Source organism: Dromiciops gliroides, chromosome 4 (assembly GCF_019393635.1).
Source record: "Dromiciops gliroides isolate mDroGli1 chromosome 4, mDroGli1.pri, whole genome shotgun sequence".
In the NCBI taxonomy this organism is placed as follows: Eukaryota; Metazoa; Chordata; class Mammalia; order Microbiotheria; family Microbiotheriidae; genus Dromiciops; species Dromiciops gliroides.
This window is the reverse complement of record NC_057864.1, coordinates 53883077-53905524: the sequence shown is the minus strand read 5'-3', so window position 1 is coordinate 53905524 and position 22448 is coordinate 53883077. Positions and strand designations below refer to the sequence as shown.

Below are 22448 nucleotides of genomic sequence, written 5' to 3'. Positions count from 1 at the left end.
GCCACTGTACCACCTAGCTGCCCCATTGACTTTGTTTTATTGTTTCTTGATGTCTCATGGAGTTATTAGTTCCCACTTGATCAATTCTAATTTTTAAGGAGATATTTTCTTTAGTATTTTCTTTTATCTCTTTCTACCACTTGACCAATTTTTATTTTTAAGGATTTATTTTCTTCAGTAATTTTGTACCTCTTTTAAGATGCTGTTAATTCTCTTTTCATAGTTTACTTGCATAGTTCTCACTACTTTTCTCAATTTTTCTTCTACTTCTTTTATTTAATTTTTTAAATTAATTTTTGCTCTTTTTATCTCTTTCTGTAGCTCTTCTGAAAATTCTTGTTGTCCAATCTGCATTTTTTTTTCCTTCGAGGTTTTGCTTGTAGATGTTTTCATATCACTGTCTTCTTCTGAGTTTGTCTTGAGCTTCCCTGTCACTATAATCGATTTTTATGGTCAGGTTCTTTTTTTCTCTTTGCTCATTTTCCTAGCCTATTTCATAAGCTTGGATTTTATATTAGAGTTGAATTCTGTTCACATCTGAGGACAGTGGGGGAGAATGAGGTGAGAAAGGTAATGACTAACCTGAACTTCTGTCTTTTATGTCCTGTTACTTCACAGTTCAGTCTGAAGGTCTATAAGTTTTTGGTGCTTCCAAAGTGGTGTGAGGTCTTTTCACTGCTTTCATGATAGGAGCTCTGGTCTTTACACAGGTAGGACCCCTGCTTCCTTACAACTATGACTGTTCCTCTCAGGAGTCAAACTCAAGTCTCCTGACTCAAAGCCTACCATCTCCCAAGGCAATACATCACTCGGCACTTAGAATAGTGCTAGGTACATTATCAACACTCAATAAATATTGGCTGACTGATGCATTCCCAGTCCTTGCAACTATGCTACGAACCTGATGATTACTGGCTCATTTTTTTTCTTTCAAAGTTCCCTAGAATTTACCTGTACCCGACAGCTCCATCATAGACAGAATCATTCAGGTAAATGATGGACCCTCCAGGGAGTACAAACTGCTGTCCAGCTGGAGCATTGTAGGACACCAAACCATCTGTGGAGGGAAACAAAGCGGTATCATTGCCTTGAGGAAAGAGATCATACTAGTACCAATCCCTTACATCCACACTGAGTTTTGCCATTTGCAAAGTGCTTTCACATTCATTATCTCATTTTATTCAATTTAGGCAGGGCAGGCTTTACTATTTTTCTGAACTTCAGAGAAGTTAAAGATTTCATTTTTGATACTTACTAACCATATTACCTTGGTCAAGTCATTTCTCCTCACTAGACCTTAGTTATCTAACCTATAAAATGAGAGGATGGAATTCCTTCATGTTCTCTAAAGTCCCTTTCACCTCCAATGCCTACAATCCTATAACTTGCCCATTGTCACACAGCTGATAAGGGGTAGAAGTGGTAACTGAAACTGGATTTTCTGTTTCTATCTAGTAAACTTTCTACTCTCCCATACATTTTTGTACAGGAATCAGTTGAGGCTCAAACAGGTTATCCCTGAGAACTTGATGGAGGGTTCAAAAGAATTCCCAATTCATGGTGTGCAGAAGGAAAGATGGTACAAGATGGTATAAGAAGATGGTATAAGATGGTATAAGAAAGATAGTATAAGAAGGCTCACAGGTTTGGTGGGGAGAAGGGAGTGAATGTCAAATTCTCAGGTAAAACGACTATAGAGCTACATCTAATAAATTCAGAGGCAGCACATTTCTGGGTGGGAAGGGAAGAGTCAATACCGAGCTCTGGAAAAAACTCCTCATCTAAGTCACATTTTGAAGCTTTTGTAGGGATGCAAAAATTGTCTATTTAGGACTACAATGCCCTTACATTCTTCCCCTGATGAGTGATGAGCAAAATTTAAAGCAGGAACAAGGAGGGGGAAAACACCCACCCTGTTTGGTTAACTTTTCCAGGGTCTATAGTCAAGTAAAAATCAAAGTTTCTCTCCCTAATGCCTACATCTTCTGTCATACACAGACTCCCCACCTGGCCTATACAGTGAAAGCATTTCAGGATGAGCAACAGGAACTCAGAGCCAATCTCCTTTTTCATACATAATGTGAGCCAGAAATTTGCCTTTGTAATGTTCTAAGATTTCTGATTCGGGGTGAAATGTCAATGTTTTGGTGATCCCCTCAGACTAACATACAATCTAGGTGTGCACTAGGGTGAGTACAATCAAGGACTCTGAGTGTTGTGATCTGGGTGGCCTTAATTAATAGGGGGAGTTATAGTTTAGGTTAGGCAAGGATAGACATATATTAGTCATACATTCCTGCTCTCACCCTGGGGAAATCTGAATACTTATAGCCCCTTCCGGATTGTTGAATCATCATCATTACAGTGACCAACTTGCTAAGATTTCCCAGCATGTAAAGGGCCCCATCTGCGACTTGAATACTAAGTAGAAAGACCCCAGTCTAAATGAGGTATCATCTTATAGTTGAAATTCCTTCTCTATACATGTTGTTTCCTCCAATAGAATGAAAGCTCTTTGCCGGCAAGTACTGTTTCATTTTTATATTTGTATCTCCAGGGTCTGGAAATTAGTAGGCACATAATCAATTCTTTCTTTAAATAAAAAAAAAAATTTTGGTGAGGCAGTTGGGGTTAAGTGACTTGTCCAGGGTTACACAGCTAGTAAGTGTGAAGTGTCTGAGGCCAGATTTAAACTCAGGTCCTCCTGAATCTAGGGCCAGTATTCTATCCACTGTGCCACCTAGCTGCCCCCACATAATAAGTTCTTAAGTGAGATAGCATGTGTAAAATGCTTTGCAAACCTAAAAGCGCAATCTAAATACTAGCCATTGATTGGTTGGTAGCTAGGTGGTATAGACTGCTGGACTTGAGAGTCAGAAAAACCTGAGTTCAGATCCTGCCTCAAATACTGAGTAGCTGTGTTCATGGACAAGTAGCTTAATATCTCTCAACCTCAGTTGCCCTGTCTGTAAAATGGGAATAATAATGGCCGCTACCTCTCAGGGTTGTAGCAAGGCTCAAATGAGATCCAATACGTAAAGTACTGTTAAGGGTTAAAATTCTTGCTAGTCTGTCTAAAATATCTAATGAGTGGTTGCCAATAAATTATAAGCTTTAGCAAGAGTTAGACTTTTAAGCATTTATTAAGGAGAATAAGAATTTGGTAAAGAGAGAGAAAGGCCTACATTCATCTATTAAAGGGAGAGCACATTTCTAGCTCCGCTCTCTGCCAGAGTCCAAAGGAAAGAGACCCAGTCAGAGCGCCAGGTTCCTCCCTTCTTCCTCCCACAAGCAGACGTCACTTCCTGACGCCAAAGAAAAGACTCCTGGTCTTGCCCTTAAAGACCTTCACTTCATCGAAGAGCTTTTCTACAGTAAGTCTCCAGCAGGTGGCATCATTCCAATCATTACAGTACTTTGCAAAACTGAATGGGTGACTCAACGGATAGAGAGCACTGGACCTGAAGTCAGAAAGGTATGAGTTTTACCCAGTCCTAGACATTTATTAGCTCTGTGACCCTGGGCAAGTCACTTAACTTCTGCTTTCCTCAGTTTCCTCATCTGTAAAATAGGGATGATGGCACCTACCTCCTAGGAATTGTGTTAGGATCACATAAGAGAATATTTGTAAAGTTCTTGGCACATAGTAGGTACTATAGAAATGTTACCTATCATGATCATTGTTTATCATCATCATCATTATTGCTATTATTATTATAGTGCTACATAAATGCCAATTATCACTGAATGATAAGCTCCTCCCTTGAGTCCTATGAGAATTATAGGGTGATTCTACCCCAACCCCTGCAGGCTATCCAAAGAGTTCAGGGGCCAGGCCCGTCCCTAAAACTCTGGTGCCTATGCTTTGGCAGCCCCATCCTGATTTTCCCCAGATTATAGGAGTCCTACTTTATTGCAGGAGAGAAGGGGGATGAGTGACTCCATTGGATCTCCTTCTTATTTCTTTGTTTGCGGGTCCGCCCTCCAGCTGCCCCATCATCCATCCCCTCCCTCCTCTCCATCCCAATGCCAACCCTTCCCAAGCTCTACCTAGCCAGACGCAGCCATAGAGCTCCACCCTCATGCAGACATTCATGGAGTGGTCGGTGACTGGAATGAATCGGACGAATCTGGCTACAATGGGTGGTTCCAGATCCTTTAGGACAATGTCATAGGGGTTACTATTTCCATCCAGCACCTGAGGAAACAGAAGAGGGATGTTAGGGAGGGAATGGAAATTTATCCAAGAGATAGACATCCCTTTAAGCACTTCCTCACCTTTCATGGCTGTGTCCAGTTTGAAGGTTCATTTTCATTTCATTTTCCCAGCAGTGACCATGCTTGGAGGTCTTTTGTCCCAGACTCCCCCAATCCAGCCCACTCCTCACAAAAAATCCTTTTACAAGATGTCGGAAAGTAGATACTTCCCTCCCCCCGAGATGAGGGGTTCCATCCCTAGTTGGGGTACCATTCCCTCTACCTGGTTTCCATGCCTGTTCCTCCAAGAGATCCAGCGGGTGCCATCTCTGCTATAATTAATTTTGTACATGGGAGCAAACTCATTGCCATGGCCCCCTGCATGCCGTCCCTGGGTGCCCACAAGGGTAATAAAATGTAGATTGCGTAGGTCAATCTGCAGAAATTCCTTCAGATCATCCGGTTCCACTGGTATCTCTGGGCACCAGGCTCCATCCCCTTCTTCTGAGTCCAGCCTAGGGCAACGGGAAAGAAGTATAGAATGGGAAGGGAATGGGCAACCATCAAACCACATGGCTGTTATATCCGCCACAATGGAAAACTACCCAGTCCCTGGGGCACGGCATGGTCTGGGATACCAGCATGGAATCCACAAGAGAAGCCTGTCTGACGGCCACCACATATCCACATATGGCTTGTTCCCTTCCCCCAGGGCACCCCACAACCCAGACACAGTCCAAACAAGGGAGCCAGGATGCAGATCACATGCAGCTCTTGTTTTCCACTCTAATTTAAAGACCTAGAAGGAAATAAAATGTCATCCCTTATTATCACCCTTCCATTCCTGTCCCACTTCTGCCCCCTACTGGGTCATTTCAGCTATTGCCCTCCCAGTGTGAGTTTAATGAGGTTGGGCTAGTCATTCCCCAATGCCAAGTCAAGTGCTCTTTACAGTGGGTGTAGTATGGTGGGCTTGGCAGACTGGCAAAAGCCCCTGGCCCACATACCCCAGGGAAGTACTAAAGAATGTTGGTCTCATTTTATTTTCTCTAGTCAGGCCCAGCTCTCAGCAAAATTGTGAAATAATGTGGAAGTTAGCCTTCCATCTGCCAACTTTTACCCTCGTCCTCTCTGTTTTGAGTCCTTTCTATCCCTAATCATTACCTTTCCCCTTCTGCTGGGGTCTAATCCCCATAAGTTACGTCCTTACCTTCCTATCAAAGTTTTCCTTCATACTTGCATTCATTGGAAGTGATGAGGTCAATTGAGAATTTTGCTTCTTGGGTATAAGAGAGGATTTCATTTAAGAAAGATAAAAGCCTAAAAAGGTCTTCTTAACCTGACATCTGTGAACTTGTTTTTAAAAAAATATTTTGCTATTTTTAAATGTTTCAATTTAATTGGTTTCCTTAGTCCTTTGGATCTTATTTCATTCATTTGAAACCATTATTTTGAGAGAGGGGTTTCTAGGCTTCACCAGACTGCCAGAGGACTCTATGATACAAAAAAAAGGTTAAGCACCCTGGGCTTAAACCAAAAAAGATGATTTTCTAATATTCTAGGACTCAGGGATTACTCAGTAGGTACAAGAGGATCTCATCTGGTCATTTCCTAGGGTTCCTAAAATCCCACCATTAAGGCAGTCACTTAATAAGCATAGGAATCAAACTGACTTCCTCCCTTGGAGGGTAGGATGAGCTTGTCAGAATTCTTTGTGGGTTAGTTCAGTTTTCCCCCCTCCCATTAGATGGCTTTGCATACCATCCTAAATGAGGACTTTTATCAGTTTTATGGGGAAGGAACTTTTTAGCTAAATGTTAAGGGGGTTAGGGATGGAGTGAGGGCTGGGGGGCGGGGGGAGAGTTGTGTCATATAACCACTCATTCATTACAAGATTTCAGGAACAGGATTCAGATCTCCAGATGTCTGCCTGACTGTCTGTGTAAACAACAGTCCAGCCTGACCAGCCTGGCTGTTTCCCATCACAGAAGCCTTGACTCCCCTCTGGGCTCCCAGAGCTCATGGGAGCATGATAGATGGAAGATAAACAAAAGAATTATCAGGGAACTCATTTGCTGTGACAACTGGTGATGCTGAGCAGCACCCCTCCTGGTCCTCAGCAGAGTCCAGCCCCATGATGCTGAACATCCCATCTGCTCCATGCAACTAGATACAAAAGAACAGGTCCACTCCATTACTACATCTGGGCAACGTCTGTAGGGACCCCGGGGACTATCCCCTCCTTGGGTAATCATCCTCACCTTCCATATTTGGCAGCTGTGGACTCCGACCACTGGCTGGAAGCTGTGATGTCCTCATCTGGAATGTGGCCTCCTGATGTGCCCAGAGGATAGCGACATACGGCTGGACAGGGAGAAACCAAGCAGGAGAGGGGATGAGGAAGGCCACTTTTGATTTTGTTCTTCAGCCCAAGAGGAACAACGCCATGATAACTCAGAAAGAAGATATTGGTAGTGAAATCCCTCTCTGGGGTATGTCTAGCTGGGTAAGCTTCTTTCTTCTGGCTTATTCATTCTCTTTCAACTAGGGCCAGAATCATCATTAGAGCAGGATGAATCAAGCTTTGCCCAAGGTTCTGACATGGTGGGGACATGCTTTCTCTATGGTGACCACTGTCCCTGTGCCTTGCTTTATAGTTCTCCACCAACCTACACCATCTTGAGGCATAACTTCTCCCAGCTCCTACCCCCAGGGATCTCTTGCCAGAGTACTCTCCTCCCAGACCTGACTCTCCCCTTTGACTCTCAACCTTGATGAAGGCAAGGGTTGGACTGGCCACGAGAAGGGCTGGCCAGCCTGCCCTGTAGTTACAATGGAAAGTCTGTATGAGAGATTAGGTCCCAGTCTCCACCCTCTAACTTCACCATACAGAGACATACACACATATAGAGACAGAGACAGACAGAGACAGGGGCAGTGAAACAGAGAGAGAGACAAAGAGAGGAAGACAGAGAGACCCAGAGGCAGAGAAAGAGGGAGACAGAGACAGAAAGAACCAGGAAGAGAAACAGAGAGAGAGGCAGATAAAGACAGACAGAGACACAGAGAGAGGCAGAGAGCCAGAGAGATTTCTCTACATACACACATATATGTGTATGTATGTATATATATATATATACACACACACATACACACATATATGTGTATGTATATATATATACATAAGTACAAATAAACATATATGTACATATATGTACATATACATATAGGATCATAAAGAAACCATTCTAAGAGCCTGTTAGATTTGCTTTCATATCGATTATCTGAATCAAGCATTTCCTGAGTTCATCTTAGTGAAAACTGGTCAGCTGGGGAAGAGAATGCCTAGGATGGCATATGATGGCAGTGATGATGAGAGTGGGGGACAAGGTGGATTGTAAAAGACAGTTCAATAAAATACAGCTAGTGAGATTGCATCATTACATATCACAAAATAGCCTCTAGCATCAGTGTGGTCTATAACCCTCAAACAACTCTTGGCCAGAGAGCCAGCAGGACCCAGGAAAGGCATGGTCCCCAACCTCTAAATTCAGTCCTTCTCATACAAATTTCCCATGGAGAGTTTATATTCATCATGGTCCTCTGATAGACTACAGGCTGCAAAGAGCAAATTCTGAAAGAAAGGTTACTTTGGGAGAGGATGTTGTTAAAATCCATCAGAAGAAAGCTCAGAGAGGGTTCTAAATGTTCCTAATACCTATATCAGGTGATTTGGATATACATATGGCAGTAAAACCAGGTGAATAAAAAAAAGTGGCATGGTGAATTAAAAAAAAATCATTGGTCTTGGAATCACGAGTTCTGGTTTCGAATCTCAGCTCCAACACACCCAGCAATTGTGTAGTGCCAGACAAGTCACTTTTCTGATTATCTTTTCTGAGTGGAAAACTTCTGATGCTCTGTGCCCTCATCTGAAAAATGGCAGTAATTAATATTTATTCTTTTTTGTGACACAATTGGGGTTAAGTGACTTGCCCAGGGTCACATAGCTAGTAAGTGTTAAGTGTCTGAGGCTGGATTTGAACTCAGGTCCTCCTGAATCCAGGGCCGGTGCTCTATCCACTGCACCACCTAGCTGCCCTAATTAATATTTATTCTAACCACCTCATAGGATGTATTACAAACCCTAAATCCCTACAGCCGCCAAAGTGAAATTCCCCAAACAATTCTGAAAATGTCACTTCCCTGCTCAAGAAATTTCAGTGATTCCCTATTACCTCTAGGATCAGATACACACTCTCCTATTTGGCATTTAAAATCCTTTGCATTGGATGCTAACAAATTTCTAATCTTTTCAATACATTAATTGCTCCTCTTCATGTACTCTTTGGTCTACCCAAACTGACTTTCTGGTTATTTCTCACACATTCCATGTCCCATCTCCCTTCCACTCCCATGCCTTTGGACAGGCTGAGTTTCATGCCTAAAATGAACTCTTTCCTCACCCCAACCACTCAGAATCCCGTTTCTTCCAAAATTCATTTCAAGTCCTTCCTCAGACATGAGGAGCTTCCTGGTCCCTGATCTCCCCCCAAAATTACCCTATAATTATTTTTAAAATTATATTTTGTATGTACTGACTGTATATGTAAATATGGTATTTAACACCACCCCCCAGGATATAAGTACCTTGAGGGCAGAGATGGTTTCATTTTTATCTTTGTATCCTTCTCAGCACAAGTACCTACCAAGTGTTTGTTGATTGACTGGTAAAAAACTAAACCATGATTGTTATTCAAAGGATTTAATGCAAGATACCTTGGGATATTTACAAGACTCCCTAAAAGTAGCCATATGGTTCAAATAGAAACTGGCTCTTTCTGTGGAGTATCTGCAATCTATAAACACCCTTTTCAGAATATTTCCTCACAAAAATACTTTTGTCCAGGGTCTAGCACATAGTAGGTGATTAATAAATCAAGCAACATTTATTTGTATTTGTTTTTGTTTTTTTGGTGAGGCAATTGGGGTTAAGTGATGTGCCCAGGGTCACACAGGTAGTAAGTGTTAAGTGTCTGAGGCCGGATTTGAAGTCAGGTCCTCCTGACTCCAAGGCCAGTGCTCTATCCACTGCGCCACCTAGCTGCCCCAAGCAACATTTATTAATCACCTACTATGTGCCAGGCACTATACTAAGCTCTGTGGATGCAAAAAGAGGCAAACGATAGTCCCTGCCCTCAAGAAACTTACAATCTAATGAAATAATATTTGTAAAGTGTTTTCATACCTCAAAGTGCTATGTAAATACAAGCCATTAGTAAAGATAATAATGCCAGATAATGTCAGATATTAAAGACAATGTCAGAACCAAGCATTTTCAGCAGTCACTGCACTCATTAAAGACAACAGCATCAGAACTCCCACCAAAGCAAATTAGATTGTGACTTCTTATCTCAGTCTAACAGAGAGAAATCACTATAGAATGAAATTCTCTGTTTTTGTTTGTTTGTTTGTTAGTTTGTTTGTTTGTTTTCAGGAAGGAATGACAGACAGTATTGTAGGAATCATTGAATCCTTTACCTTCTGGGTGAGAGATGACCCCAACTATTGACCAATGGTGATTTAATATTTCTTCCTCGATATTACTCCAGAGAAAGGTACCCTGCCTTTGTATTGCTAGGAGAATGGGCATCATTAGACAGAGGTTTCTCTCAATCTGTGCCTGTTATGAGGTAGCCGGAAGCAAAATGGAGAACTGTCTTGGGTTGGTCAGTAGATTAAGAGTGGTCCAGCTGCCCATGACAGCTGTTTTGGGAGAATCCAGCTCCTACCACATTAGAACTGATCGTTAGATTTTCAGTGTGAATGTTTACATCTCAGAAGTTTACAAGTGCTACAAATCAGAGCCTGATTTATTGTTTTGTTGATCATTTAAGATTGTGACAGAAAAAAATGTTGATAATTCAGATTTTTAAAAGTATGCCCTGTATACATTTTTTCATAAACCAGCTGTTAAATATTTACCAGCACACCCCTGAGAGTATCTAAGACTTCTACTCTCCTCTTCAACAAGAAGGCAATAGTCCCATAGTCTGTTCTGGTGCAATGGGAAGAACACTGGCTTTGGTATCAGAACCCCTGGCTTCATATCTTACCTCTGCTACTTGCTATTGAGTGTGATCTTAGTCAAGTCACTTAACCTAGGTTTCAGTTCCTTCTTTCATAAAGGTTGAATTAGATGGTTTCTACAATCCCTTCCTGATCTTACACTAATAGTATAAGAACTACTGTTGAAAGCTGTGTTGTACATATATTAAATGGCTTCTTCAAGAAGAAACTTCCAGTCTTCATCACAAGGGGGCAGCAAGAAAAAATCTCTTGAGGAGCAAATGGTTTTGTACCATTAACAATCAATGTCTAAAGTATTCACTCCCCCCAAACCCGGAAAGTTGTATGTTGAACTCTCCTCTCTGAGGAAACTCGGAGCTTACAAGCAATGGAGGTAGAGACATAGACTGTAGAAGGGAAAAGGATCGTAGAGGTCATCAAGATCTTTATTTTCTGGAGGAAATAATACAGGGAGATTTGGCTGGATTTAAGTCTACTCTATTTTGTTATAGGGCTGTAGATTTAGAGCTAAAATAGACCTTAGAGACCAGCTAGTCTAACCCACTCATGTTCCAGCAGAAGAAACTGAAATTAAATAACATCTAAAAGAATGTAGTAAAGGCCATATAGTCCATGTCAGAGGCAAGATTTGAACTCAGGACCTCAGACTCTAGAATGTGGTTTGCCACTGCTTCTTATGATGGACAATTCACCTTCCAGTCTTGGGGCTGGGTTCAACTACAAAATGCCAGATAGTAATTATTCACCAGTGAAGGATGTTACCTACAAAATGCAACCATGGGCAAGGTTCATGGCAGGGGTCAAGAAGTCCCCCTATGGACTCCACATTTACAGTGAGATGCTTTTCTTAGGACAGACCTATGCCCTTAATTATGCCACTACTGTGCAGTGCTTGGTTCAGGGCTAGTGACCATGCAATTTTCTGAAATCCTGGAAGGAAACAGCAATAGCAGAGGCCTTTGGTAATCATGCACTACAGATTCCACCACTGCTGGAGAGGCAGCACAGTTCAGTAGAATGAATGTCAGACTTGAAATCAGGGGACCTAGGTTCAAATCCTGGCTCGGCCCCTTACTACCTATGTGATCTTGAACAAATCACTTACCTTGATCTTCTTCATTGAACTAGATGACCCTTAAAGTCCAAATCCAGCCTCAGATACTTATAAGCTATGTGAACTTGTATAAGTCACTTAAACTGTTTGTCTCAGTTTCCTCAATTATAAGATGAGAAGAATAGTAGCACCTAGGCAGCTAGGTGGCTTATTGGATGGAGTGCTGGGCCTGGAGTCAGGAAAACATCTTCCTGAGTTCAAATTTGCCTTAGAAACTTATTAGCTATGTGACTTTGGGCAAGTCACTTCACACTGTTTGCCTCAGTTTCCTCATCTGTCAAATGAGCTGGGAAAGGAAATAGCAAACCACTCCAAGTATCTCTGCCAAGAAAACTCCTAATGGTCACAAAGAGTTGGGCATGACAGAAGAAGAACTGAACAATAAAAATAGCACCTATTCCCCAGGGTTGTTGTGAGGTTCAGATGAGAGATTCGCAAAAGTCCTTCACAAACCTTAAAGTATTGCATAAATGTATTTATTATTGTTATTATCATTACCGCTATCATGTCTCCTATGATGCAAGATTATAACACCACATCCACTGGAAGGTTTGATATTAATTATCAGCCCAGCCCACCTGTTTAGACTATTCCAACCACAAGATACAGGACTCCAGATTGTCTAGGGATTCGAAATGAGTGTAGAGGGGCATAGCCAGGAGTGGAACTGGTTGAGGAATTCAAGCCATTCACAAATCATCAGTAAGAGTTATCTGCCTATAAGAGATGCCTTTTTACAGAGAAACTGTGTTATTATTCCAGAAGGCAATCTTGTCATAATCAAGCAGCTCATCCAGATCCTTTAGCATGAAAGCACCTGAGAGAAGCCATTTCTGGGGGGTATAAAGTCGATTCCCATATTCCATGGCTGCATGTGTTATGGGAAGGCTCAGGGTCTGAAGCTACGGTGCCTAAGTCTAAGGCTCAGCTCCAGAACTTACTTGTCATGTGATATTGAGCAAATCTGTTGACTTCTCTGACTCAGTTTCTCTATTTATTAAGTTAAGGAGATAAACTGGATGATCTCCAAGGTCCTTTTTGGCTCTAAATCCTGTGATAACAATAACAATAATAAAAAACACTCTAAAGGAGGGCAGTACATTTCAGTTCTGTTTGGTATAACCCATCAAAGGCAACTATTTTTCCACGGGAAGTGACCAAGAAGCCTTGGGCCAGAATCTGTATTGATTTTTCAGGACCGTTACCATGGAAGAAATCCTTTATTGTGGGCAGAGTCCTTCCCAAAATAGTTCACAGTGCTGTGATGCCCAGCTCAAATCTCTGTTTCAATGACCCCAGCTCTGAGTCAGTCATTGTATTAAATAGGTTGCCAGAGCTATTCCTTATTGATAATGGATCTCCAGGTATTTAAACTGAGTTTAAAGAAATTGCAGAGATGAAACTTTCTCTCAGTTGTTCCTAATGTGCCCCAGCCTCCCCAAGCAACTAGTCAGAGAGAAAAAGACTACTGAGAATACCCTGAAGCAGGTTGTTGAGGAAGATCAAGAAAACTCACAAGGTTTTTCATGGTTCAAATATCCCTTCATATTCAAGAACAGGAATTAGTCTGCTAAATTTCTAATACGGAGACAATTCAATATCCACCTTAATTATCTGCACTGAGACTTACATGAGGACTTAGAGTACCACACTAGACGGCTGAACCCGGAGTCAGAAAGACCCAAATTCAAATCCAGTCACAGACACTACTTGTGTGACCCTGGCCAAGTTACTTAACCTCTGTCTGCCTCAGTTTTCTCATTTGTTAAATGAGAATAATATCACCTACTTCTAAGGGTTGTTATGAAGATCAAGTAAGATAAAAATTTCAAAGTGCTTTGTAAACCTTAAAAGGCTATATTAATGTTAGCTATTATTATTAATATATTATAAAAGCATATTCTTGGGGGCAGCTAGGTGGCACAGTGGATAAAGCACCAGCCCTGGATTCAGGAGGACCTGAGTTCAAATCCAGCCCCAGACACTTGACACTAGCTGTGTGACCCTGGGCAAGTCACTTAACCCTCACTGCCCCACAAAAAAATCAAACAAAAAAAACCAAACAAAAGCATATTCTTAATGCTGTCTTATTTGTTTGTCCTTCCTCTACATTCATCTTTATCATAATAGTTACTCCTTGTTAGCAATTACGGAGAACCTGGGAGGTGGATTCTGCCACTAAATTTGAGACCACAGGACCTATATCACACAAGAACTGATGCATACGTAGGCTGATAAGGTCCCTTTGGACTGAGGTGACATTACCATTTTGACCAAATGGGAAGGCATTCATTGGATCACAGACTTAGAGCTGAAAGGGATCTACAAGCCCAACACCCTCATTCTATAAGTTGTATAACTCAGGAACCTGAGGCCTGGGGAGATTTGAAATTACTAAGATGGAACAGGTAGTGTTGTAGACAGAATTTGAATCCAGGTCCTCTGTACTTGGCTGTACATTAAACTACACCACCCTATCTCCCTAACTATTCCCAAAGTGCCATTTTCCCCAAAGGGAATTAACAAGAGTAGAAGCATTTCCTCCAAAGCAAGGGCTCTTAGCCTTTTTGGGTGATGGACCCCTTTGTCAGTCTAGTGAAGTCTAAAGACCCCCTTAATATTTTTAAATGAATAAGATAAAATATGTAGGATTAAGAAGAAAACCAATTATATGGAAATATAGTTATTAAAATATTTATTTTTAAGAGTTCGTGAAACCCACACTCAGAACCCCTGCATCTACAATCATCTCATACTGGATATTCAGTTACACCTCCTAAGGACTGTCACATAGTGGAGGAAAAGGGCAATCATTTTTCTTTGACCATTGCAAATGCCCAAATGGCATCGCCAAGTAGGTTAACATGAAGATAATCTTTAAAAGGACCTATTTAATGGATGAAAAAATAGAGGATAGACAAGGGAGTGTTATGGTTCAACACACTGTTTTTATTATTCTCTCTGAGTTGCTATTTCTGTTTTGTTCCTTTTGAGCCCCCAAGAAATGAGTTAACCCACAATACTTTTTTTTTGCTACAATGAATTAAATTCATGTGGGAAAAAGAATTTTCTTTCCCTATTTAAAAAAAAAACAGATTTTTTTCACTTTGTGTTTTCAAAATAAGATTTTCTTTAAGCTTATATCCCATACTCACTTTTGCTTTTATTTTTGACTTCTTGGTACTCTGAGATCCAAATCTCAGTTCCTAGCAATTGTTTCCAGTACATCAAGAGTAGGAGGTAGAGGGGCAGCTAGGTGGTGGATAGTGCACCAGCCCTGGATTCAGGAGGACCTGAGTTCAAATCTGGCCTCAGACACTTAACACTTACTAGTTGTGTGACCCTGGGCAAGTCACTTAACCCCAATTGCCCAGCAAAACAAAACAAAACAAACAAAAAAGAGTAGGAGGTAGGAGGCAGATAGGTCACACAGTGGATAGAGCACTGGCCCTGGAGTCAAGAGGACCTGAGTTCAAATGTGGCCTCAGACATTTAACACTAACTAGCTGTGTGACTCTGGGCAAGTCACTTAACCCCAATTGCCTCACCAAAAAAAAAAAAAAAAAAAAGAGTAGGAGGGAGAACTAAAAGAGGCCAGCAGTGAGGACTGAGATCCAGAGACCAAGGCAAAGCAGTTAATGACATTAGACTAGTCAGTTGTCAGAATACAGGATGTCAGCAACAGGGGGTAAAAATACCTTAAATCAGAAAGCATCACAAGAACAAAGTCCAAAAGGTACTATACAGGCTAATCATAAGAAACAATGCAAAAAGGATCACATCCAGTCCAGCCCAACACATATTTGTTAAGTACCTACTATGTATAAAGTGCTCCACTTGGGGGATTCAAGGACAAAAAAAACCTCTTATCTTCCCTTGACAAGTTTATATTTTATTGAGGAAAACAACACGTAAACAGAAAACTTTATACAGCATAACTGGAGGAGGAAGAGAGGAAAGAGGTAGGAAAAGGAGGAGAAGGAGGAAGAAGAGGAGGAGGAAGAACATTAACAACCTGGTAAATCAGGGAAGGCTTCCCAGAAAAAGTGGCATGAGTTGAGTCTTGAAAGAAACCAGAAAGTCAAAAAGGCAGGTTTTCAAATGGAGTGAATTCCAAGCATATGGAACAAACAGCATATACAAATGCCTAGAAGTAGGGGATAGAATACTTAGCACAAGGAACAGGAAGTAGACCAGTTAGGCTGGAACTTAAAATGCATGAAGAAGACTGATGTCCAACAAACTAAGAAAGGGAGCTTGTAGCTATACTGTGAAGGGCTTTAAATGGCAAGTGAAGGAATTTACCTTTTCTCCTAGAGACAATGGAGAATCATTGCTAATTCTTTAGCAGAGGAGTGACCTATGCTTTATGAATATCATATTAGTAGTTATGTGGAGAATGGACTGGAATAAATAAGAGACTGAAAACAGGGAGTCCAGTGTAGAGGGTGCTACATTAGTACTGGTAATGGGACACAGTGGCCACTTGAGTGGAGGGAAAGGGGAAGATTCAAGAGATATTTGGGGGGGTAAAATTGGTAAAAATTTGGCAACTGACTAGATAGGTAGACTAATGGAGAGGAGTAAGAGTCAAGGATAATTCCGATTTTGTTAACCTGTATAATTAGAAGGAGATTTGTACCCTCAACTGAAATAAAAGAGTTTAGAGGAGGTGTAGATTGTGTCAGAGCTGTGTAGGAATGGAAGGGGAGGAGAGGATAATAAAATCTATTTGGAATATGTTGAGATTGAAATTCCTAAAGGGCATTCAGTTTGAAATGGCCAGTAGGAAGTTTGTAAAATGTAATTAGAGCTGAGATGAGGAACTAGCTTGGGGTATCACATGCATAGAGATGATAATTTAATCTCAGAAAAGAATAAAGTCACCTCAAGAGAATGCATTGAGGGGTAAAAAAAGAAAGAAAGAAAAGATTACCTGGAATGAAACAAGATGAGTGAGTGGAAGGAGCTCAAGTGAGCTAGACTACTCCTGAATATTAATAAGGAAACCCTAATATTACATTATTGAAAGTGGTGTGGGAGAAGGTTCAAAACTAGAATTAGGTATAAAGTGGTTCAAAGTGGACAGCTATGTGGCACAGTAGATAAAGCACCCACCCTGGATTCAGGAGGACCTGAGTTCCAATCCAACCTCAGACACTTGATACTTACTACCTGTGTGACCCTAGGCAAGTCACTTAACTCTCATTGCCCCACAAAACCAACCAACCAACCAACCTATACTTTAAAGTGGTTCAAACTTTGGAAGGTTTATTGAAGGTCACATGTGGGGGTTAAAAAACAGGGATATGGAATAAAGGAATTAAGGTACAAGGTAATACTTTCACAAAAGCCCCACCTAACCTTTTCTTCTTATTTTCCTACATCCAATAGCCCAAACAGGACTAAATGAAACTGCAGCACCCTATACAAACATAGTACCTGATAATTTGTTAGAAGTCAGACCCTGCGATGGTTTGGGGAAGAATTCAGATTGAGAATTAAGGAATTACTGAAATTAAAGAAGAATTTATTGTCCTAAGTCAGAAAATCTTAGAATAGAATCATACCAACAGAAGAAGAGGTCTTTAAAAGACAAACTATTTAGTATTTAGCATTTATTTGAGGATCTAGTTATCCAGATGACTATTCTCTGTGTGTAAGAGTTTGGTCCCTGGAGACTACCACACTGAGAACCTACTCTTCTTCTCATGCAGAGAAAAGCCACACACAGCTAAGATTCTGGGGAGTTGGCAGACTTTCTTCTGAGGATTTTTTATATAACTATTTTATTTATTTCATTAAATATTTCTCAATTTTATGTAAAAAAAATTTTTAACTCATTTTTAAAAATTTAAGTTCCAAATTCTCTCCCTCTCTCACCCCTCCCCACTCTTTGAGAAAGCAATTTTATATCTTAAACATGTTACATCATGCAAAACATATTTACATATTAGCCATGTTGTAAAAGAAAACATAAATTAAATAAAACAATAAAAATAAAGTGAAAAAATTATGCTTCACTCTTCATTCAGAGTCCATCAATTGAATCTCTGGAGGCTGATAGCATTTCTCATTGTGGGTTCATTGGAATTGTCTTGGATCATTGTCTTGATCAGAACAGTTAAGTCATTCACAGCTGATCATCCTCACAATACTGCTGATATTGTGTACAATGTTCTCCTCATGCTTCTCATTTGACTCTGCATCAGTTCATTTAAGTCTTCCCAGGTTTTTCTGAAAATATCCTGTTTGTCATTTCTTATAGCACAATAGTATTCCATCACAATCATATAACACAACTTGGTCAGCCATCCCCCAAGGGCATCCCCTTGATTTCTAATTCTTTGCCATCACAAACAGAGTTACTATAAATATTTTTGTACATGCAGGTCCTTTTCTCTTTTCTTTGATCTCTTTGAATCAAAAGTAGTATTACTGAGTCAAAGGGTATACACAATTTAATAGCCCTTTGGGCATAGTTCCAAATTATTCTCCAGAATGGTGGGACTAATTCACAATTTCACCAGCAGTGAATTGGTGAACCAATTTTTCTACATCCTCTATAGAATTTGTCATTTTTTTCTGTCATTTTAAGCCAGAGGTGATACCTCAGAGTTTGAATTTGCATTTCTCTAATCAGTAGTGATTTAGATCATTTTTTAATGTGACTATTGTTCTGAAAACTGTTTATTCATACTCTTTAACCATTTACCAAATGAAGAAAGGCTCTTATTTTTATAAATTTGAGTCAATCCTCTATGAATTTGAAAAATGAAGCCTTTATCAGAGAAACTTGCTATAAAAATGTATTCCAGTTTTGTTTCCCATCTAATTTTGCCTGTGTTAGTTCTTTTTGTGCAAAACCTTTCTTAATTTCATGTAATCAAAATTATTTTTACTTCCCATAATCCTCTCTATCTCTATATTGGTCATAAGCTCTTCTCTTATCTGTAGATCTGATAGATAAATTTTTCCATGCTCCCCTAATTTAGTTATGATATCACCCTTTATGTCTAAATAATTTATTTATATTGGTATCTTATCTTGGTATATAGTGCGAGATATTGGTCTATGCCTAATTTCTGTCAAATTGTTTTCCAGTTTCCCATCAAGTTTTGCTAAATGGTGTTTTTACCCCCAAATCTTGGATCGTTGGGTTTATTAAACACTCGATTACTATGGCCATTTACTATTTTTTTTTTTTTAGTGAGGCAATTGGGGTTAAGTGACTTGCCCAGGGTCACACAGCTAGTAAGTGTTAAGTGTCTGAGGCCAGATTTGAACTCAGGTACTCCTGACTCCAGGGCCGGTGCTCTATTTACTGCACCATCTAGCTGCCCCTGTGGCCATTTACTAGTATGCCTTGCATACCTAATCTATTCCACTGACCCACCACATTTTTTCTTATCCAGTACAAGATTATTTTGTTGATTACTGTTTTGTAATATAATTTAAAGCCTGAAACTGTTAGGCCACCTTCCTTAACTTTTTTCTTTTCATTGATTCCCTTGATATTGTTGACCTTTTGTTCTTCCAGGTGAATTTTGTTACTACTTTTTCTAGCTCTATAAAATAATTATTTGGTAGATTGATATGAAACTGAATAAGTAAATTAGCTTAGGTAAAATTGCCATTTTTCTTATATTGACTCTGCCTGTCCATGAATAACTGATACTTCTCCAATTGTTTAAATCAATCTTTGTGTGATAAAAGTGGTTTATAATTGCATCCATATAATCCTTGGGTTTGTCTTGGCAGATAGATTCTCAAATATTTTATATTGTTTGCAGTTATTTTAAAGGAAATTTCTCTTGCTGCTGGGTTTTGTTGGTAATATGTAGAAATACTGATGATTCTGTGGGTTTATTTTATAGCCTTCAATTTTGCTGAAGTAGTTAATTGTTTCAACCAGTTTTTCAATTGGTTGTCTAGGGTTTTCCAAGTATACCTTCATATGATCTGCAGAGAGTGATAGTTTTGTTTCCACATCACCTATTTTTATTTCTTTGGTTCCTTTTTTTCTTCAACTTTTCAGTCTTTCATTGTTTCTTTTTTCTTGTCTTATTTTTATAGCTAATAATTCTAACACAATATTGAATAATAGTGATGATAATGAACATCCTTGTTTCATGTTTTATCTTACTGGGAAAGCTTCAAGTTTGTGCCACTATAGATAATGCTTACTCTTGGCTTTAGATCAATGCTACTTATCATTTTAAGAAAGGCTCCATTGATTCCTGTGCTTTCCAGTATTTTTAATAGAAATGGGTGTTGTATTTTGTCAAAGGCTTATTCTAAATCTGTTGAGATAATCATATGATTTCTGTTGGTTTTCTTATTGATATGGTCAATTATGCTGATAGTTTTCCTAATATTGAACTAGTCCTGCTTTCCTAGAATAAATCCTACCTGATCATAAAATATTATCTTTGTGAAATATTGCTGTAATCTTCTTTCTAGCATTTTGGTTTTTTTTAAATTTTGCATCAATATTTATAAAGAAAATTCCATATAGTTTTCTTTCTCTGTTTTTGCTCTCCCTGATTTAGGTGTCAGCAATGTATTTGTGTCATAAAAGGAGTTTGGTAGGATTCCTTCTTTACCTACTTTTTCAGATAGTTTATATAGTATTGGAATTAATTGTTCCTTAAATGTTTGATAGAATTTGCCTGTAAATGTATCCAGTCCTGGGCAATTTCTATTTTTGGAACTATTTATCCATTTAATTTATATTGTCAGTTTTACTGGCATATACTTAGGCAAAATAACTCCTAATAATTGCATTAATTTAATCTTCAGTTGGTGATGCATTGACCCTTTTCATTTTAATAATAGTAATTTAATTTTCTGCTTTTAAAAAACAAATTAGCCAATGGTTTAAGCATTTTTTTTCATAAAACCAACTCCTAGTTTTATTTGTTAGGTCAATGGTTTTCTTACATTCAATTGCTTTTGATTTTCAGGATTTCCATTTTGGTGTTTAATTGGTGATTTTTAATGTATGTTGTTATTTTTTTAGTGGCTTGTCCAATTCATTGATCTGCTCTTTCTTTTACTGATGTACAAATTAAGAGACATAAAATTTTCCTTACATACTGCTTTGGCTGCATCCCACTAATTTTGGAATGCTGTCTTATTGTTGTCATTCTCTTTAATGAAGTAATTATTACTATGATTTGTTCTTTGGCCGACTCATTCTTTTTATTTTATTTTATTTTATTTTTGGCCAACTCATTCTTAAGGATTAGATTATTTAGTTACCAATTCACTTACCAATTATGCTTCCATAGCCTATTATTAAATATAATTTTATTACATTATGGTCTGAAAAGAATACATTTAATATTTTGCTTTTCTGCATTTGGCTATGAAGTTTTTGTGCCTTTATACACGGTCATTTTTTGTAAAGGTTCCATGTACAGCTAAGAGAAAAGTATACTCCTTTCTATTCCCATTTAGTTTTCTCCAGAGGTCTCTCATGTCTAACTTTTAAAATATTCTATTCATCTCCTTGAATTCTTTCTTATTTATTTTATGGTTAGATATATCTAGCTCTGAGAGGGAAAAGTTGGGGTCTCCACTAGCATAGTTTTACTATTTCTTCCTATAATTCATTTAACTTTTCCTTTAAAAATTTGGATGCTATGCCATTTAGTGCATTTATTTTTAGTGCTTATATTACTTTATGGTTTCTTTTAGCAGGGTCACAAAGTGTTAGACAATACTGAACAACAAGAGGAGAGGCAAAGACCATCAGGAATCCAGTATGGTACCCAGTACTGTACAGGCCCTGGGAAAATATTACAATGCTACCACCAGATATTGGTGGCTCTGTAGCATTGGTGGTGTATTACCCCTTCATGAGAGTGCCTAGGCCACCTATATTTCCTATCTGTGTTTATTATCTGTGTCCAATCTTTTCACTGATGGTATATGTATTTGTGAAAGAGTATGCCCCATATTTATAGGGAAGGGTATTCAATTATCTTTTTTTTTGGTGAGGCAATTGGAGTTAGGTGACTTCCCTAGGGTCACACAACTAGTGTTAAGTGTCTGATGCTGAATTTGAACTCAGGCCCTTCTGAATCGAGGGCTGGTGCTCTAACCACAGTGCCACCTAGCTGCCCCCAATTGTCTTTTAACATACAGTCTTATTAAATGTCTTTTATTCAAAGTAGCTGACTAATAAAAGTAAATACCCTTGTAGTGGGCTTGTGAATTATGATTTTGAGTAAATTTGGACTCACTGAATACTTTGAATATGAGATAGTTTTTCTGGGGGACCCATATATGAGGCATCAATTCCTCAGGTACTATGTAGGAGAAGGCAAAGTTTGAGTCAGTGCAATATCAAGTTCAAATATCATTGTATTAGAGTCAAGAAATAGCTGGGAAGAAAGCTGTCATTTTTCTGAAATGAGTTTCCTTATTCCCAGGGCCAGACCTTGAAGAGGTGAGTTAAATGAGGATATAAGTATCCCTGAGTGGTGAAAGTAAAGGATGCAGTGGTCATCTGAGGCCCCCTAATCGGTCTGTGTCTCTGCATATATGGTCAAGTGCCAACTTGACTTTATAGGATACTTATATAATTGCTTCATTGATATCATTGTTTCACTCTGTCCCTTAAGAATCTTCAGTGGCTCTCTATTACATCTAAGACAAAATAGAAAATCGTCAGCTTGATATTTAAAACGTTTTGTGGTCAAGCTATAGGTTACATTTCTAAGCTCATTGGACATTACCCTTCCCCATACATTTAAAGTTCTCCTGACTCTTCTTCAAGCTGAGTGTTTCATTTCCCACCTCCATGTCTTTGCAGAGTCTATCCTCTTTGCCTAGATGGCACTCCCTACTTACCTCTGCCTATTAGAACTCTTGGCTTCTTTCATGAGTCAGCCTATGTATGGGACACCTCCTCTAGAAAGCCTCTCTTGATTCACTTACTTGTTAGTATTCTCTCTCTTCTCATCAAGTTATCCTGCATGTATTTTTCTTTTTACATGTTATATTCCCCAGTAGAATATAAACTCATTGAGGGCAGGAA

At 39.2% G+C, this 22448-nt stretch overlaps 1 protein-coding gene across 1 annotated transcript in view; it reads right to left on the bottom strand.

The window, feature by feature from the left end:
- The window catches only part of DDR2 (discoidin domain receptor tyrosine kinase 2), a 214340-nt gene that overhangs the window by 39848 nt on the left and 152044 nt on the right, over positions 1–22448 (bottom strand). Inside the window, exons 4-7 of the mRNA XM_044003928.1 lie at positions 6459–6561; positions 4481–4712; positions 4051–4198; positions 952–1057 (exon numbers count right to left, since the gene is read on the bottom strand). Of these exons, the coding sequence (XP_043859863.1) occupies positions 952–1057; positions 4051–4198; positions 4481–4712; positions 6459–6561 (589 nt within the window). The remainder of the gene's footprint in view (positions 1–951; positions 1058–4050; positions 4199–4480; positions 4713–6458; positions 6562–22448) is intronic.